We start from the raw sequence: 3,618 nt of genomic DNA, 5'->3' as shown, positions 1-3,618 counted from the left end.
CTTTCCCCTCTGAAGTATTAAGTAAGTATTTAGTTTAATTTAAATCATGGGAAAAGGAAGGAAAGCAAATTTACTTAGAGATTTATGAAGAGTATTGATAAACACGTCAAGTCTGGCTATACCCAAAAGGCAAATGCCTGTCAATTACAATATTACTGAAAGTCAGACTGGAAAACAGGGGGCCACATCTTACATACAATCACACACTGCATACTGATGCTTCAACCCATAATGGGCTGCAAGGTTAAAACAGAGCAGAAAAACACCCACGTTCCAGTGGGTACTTCTCTGTCAGAGCATGGCCCTTTCTGGGTTTGTATGCCAATACAAAGATTGTGGCTAGAGAGGCTTGGTGGTTAAAATAATTTATTCTTTCAGAGGACCAAGACTTGATTCTCAGCACCCACACGGTGCTTACAATCATCTGTAACTCCAGTTCTATGGATCCAACTTCTTCTTACCTCTGCAGGTATGAGACACATGTGGAACATAGACATACAGACAGGCAAAACGTCCCTGAACATAAAAAATAAAAATATCTAACACAAAGAAACCACTAGTTACACAGCATACAACATATACAATTACGTGCAATGCACGCAGTACTCAGTAACCTATTAAATGACTGTCTCGTTAACTTACTATACTGTACTTTTCTTCCTCGTTGTGGAGATCTACCTTCTACTTATAAAAACCAACTGTAAAACAGTATGCTGTATTATGGTGGCATCAGGCCCACACAGCTGTTTGTTATGTCTCTTGGTTATATCAAGAGGTCAGTGTCTAATTAAGCAATAATGTCCAGGATTTTAAAATTTATTATTTTAAAAATTATGCATATATGTTTGTGCATGTGTGACTGGGTGGGGGTGGGGGACGTTGAGCATGTGGAGTCCAGTGCTCTCAGAGGGCTAAAGAGGGAACTGGATCCCCTGGAGTTGGAATTATGGGCAGTTGTGAGCCACCTTACATGGGTGCTGGAAACTAAGCTTGGTATTCTGCAAGGGCAGTGACCACTCTTAGTCTCTGATCCGCCTCTCTAGGGCATGCATTCGGGGTTTGTATGTAAGCTCTAAGGCTGTCATATCATAGCTAAATCATAGAGCCTCAGTCCTAAGTGACATGTAGCCGCACGTATTTATGTCATAAATATTTGCTGAACCTCTGTAATTGTCAGGTAGTTTGTCAACAGCTTAACTACAACATTGAGTAACAAAAGCAGAGCGTTTAGCAGAGGAGATAGACAAAAATAAAAATGTTCACATTGTATGTAATAAGGAAGATTTCAAATTCTTACCAGTTATTAAATCTGAAGGTATTCTACCTGTCAAGAAATCAACCACGAGTATTCGACTTGTTGCAAATATAATGCCACCCTGCGTGTAGACTTCATAGCGACTGGTACTTGCGATTTCATTTGTCACTCGTCGAGGGAGGTGTTCAATTCCTTCAATCTTCAACTGATTGATAAAATATTCCTAAATCAAATTAAACTCATTAGTAAGCTGCTTAGTACAGGGCAGGGCACTTTTAAAATAGATTACAGAGATTTAAAATGATGTCTCCATTCTCAGAACTCTTGAACATCACAGAGAATATGTAAACCAAGTTATTCTTTTATACCAGCCAATCAGGTCACTTTAATTAAGGTTTTGTTTTATAAGGTTAAGCTGTGCTTTGGAGTTTACATTAAGAAATAATTGTGCTTCATTCATTATTTCCATTACAACACCAAGCCACACAACCTGTTAAAACCTTGGTTAAAAGTTTTCTACTACCTAGAAACTACTTCCGGCCAAATCCAGGCGAGACAGGGATTCCTCTCTGCAGACAACGCTTTAGACTGTTAGGTCAGTATTGATGCTTCCTAGAGAGACCACAGAATGTCCATGGGTCCAATGGCCCATTAATCTGTCAGTCTAATGCCACTTTTCTGGGCATCTTACATCGCACGAGGTCCCATGTCAAGCATTGGAGATTCCTAGGGGACTCCAACAGGGCCTCAGCCTTGAAAGGAGTTGTCGGTGACTCTTCTCAGCTGACATTCTCTTCCTGGCCACTACACCTAGGGGATCATCAGATGTATCATGCCAGGCTATGTCCACATCTCAACATCCCCAGCAAGACACGTCTCATTCCATTGTCCTTGGGATCGCCTGTTCTCCTTGACTCTGATTAAAGGCTCCCTTAGCTTTAACTTCCTGTCTTCTCCCCCTCACCTCCCACTACCTTATTTCCCTAGTCCCTCTTCTTTTGTAAAGCCTCAAGATCTCCTTTTTCACTTTCTAATCACTCTCAGAGACCCTGACATCCGCAACATTGATCTTTTAGGGACCACACTCTGTTCCCCAAATACTCTTAATGTCCAACTTCAAACTCAGACACTATTCCTACCCAGATTCTGATACCTTCTTTCCTTTGGAATGCAATCCAATCTACTCCTCCTCTACCTCAATGTGTAGCCAGCCTAGTCCCCCCTCTCTTTTTCAGTGTTAGGGAGTGTGTGGGACCCTTATTCTCAGTGCCCTCAAACTGTGTCTGGGCCCTGTATCGCCCTCAAGGACCTCTAGTCAATGCTCTCTCATGTCAACTGAGGAACCCACGAATTCCTCGGGATGCGTTCCACACTTGGCAGCGTCATCTCGCAGTGTCAGAGGCCTGGATCGCCTTCAAGGACCCTCACTCAATGTTCTCCCATGTCGTGGCAGCCACTGGGACTTCCCTGGGTTCCCTTCCCTCCTTTGCAGCGACTTGGAACTGTGTAGGTGCCTTGCATCTCCCCCTGGGATCTTAATTCATTCCCTTTTGTGCCCTGTTTGAGACTTGCATGGGTTAGGGGTCCCTGCAACCGTTCCTGCCGCGCGGATCTCCGCTCGGATGTCTCCCAAACCCTCGGGTCCACCCGTCCCGCGGTCGCACCTCCTCGGCTGGCTGCGTGTTGAGCACCAGCACCAGGCAGGCCGGGTGGCAGTGAAGCCGCAGGAAATGGTAAAGGAGCCGGTCGGCGCCGAGCCCGCGGGCGCACACCACCAACCCGTCGCTGTCGAGCAGTTCCAGCACCTGCTGCCTCTCGTACTCCAACAGCGGCGCCATACTGTGGCGTCCGCCCGGCAGGCCCCGCTTCATGGGCGCCCTTCCGGGACCGCGGCGGCACGGTGACGGAAAGAGCCGAGTCGAGCCGAACGCTGGCCGAACGCAGGGGAGAGACGCCAAGGCCGAGGGAGCGCAGAACCAGGTAGGCAGCTGAGAGTAGGCCGGATGTAGCCGAAGGGAGCCGAGTTCAAGAGAGCCAACCGATTGTAGCCGAAGAAGAGTCAAGGCGGGGACAAGTGTGGCCCGAAAGTGCCCGAGCCACAGGGCAGGTCTAGCCGAACTCAGCCGAGAGGCGCCGAAAGCTTTAGCGCACGAAGAGGCATCTAGATTCAGACGGCAACTGGGGGGCGTCGGGGTTCCCCATCCTTTGGTTCTCTAGGCTTAGACATAAACTAACAAAATGCAAAAGAGGAGTCTAATCCGGGTAATCCTCCAATACCGACAGTTCAGAATGTTAGCTGTCAGTATTCCAAGTGCACCCAGAATCGACACCGTTTTCCTAGAGTCCAGGTTTAGTCTTTACTT

The 3,618-nt window shown here is 46.8% G+C and overlaps 1 protein-coding gene across 1 annotated transcript; it reads right to left on the bottom strand.

Annotated features, from left to right (window-relative positions):
- Positions 1-1,297: 1,297 nt before the first annotated feature.
- Positions 1,298-3,126, bottom strand: LOC114616607 (DNA repair endonuclease XPF-like; the record flags this gene model as incomplete). Its single annotated transcript, XM_028762034.1, has 2 exons — positions 2,920-3,126; positions 1,298-1,478 (listed from the first exon to the last, which is right to left on the bottom strand). Coding segments are annotated over exons 1-2 (388 nt in total), but the record flags the coding sequence as incomplete, so codon positions are not given.
- Positions 3,127-3,618: the final 492 nt, after the last annotated feature.

This window comes from Grammomys surdaster, unplaced genomic scaffold, assembly GCF_004785775.1.
Source record: "Grammomys surdaster isolate TR1022 unplaced genomic scaffold, NIH_TR_1.0 332679, whole genome shotgun sequence".
Taxonomy (NCBI): domain Eukaryota; kingdom Metazoa; phylum Chordata; class Mammalia; order Rodentia; family Muridae; genus Grammomys; species Grammomys surdaster.
Note: the sequence above shows the minus strand (reverse complement) of the source record. Positions and strands in the feature narration are given on the sequence as shown.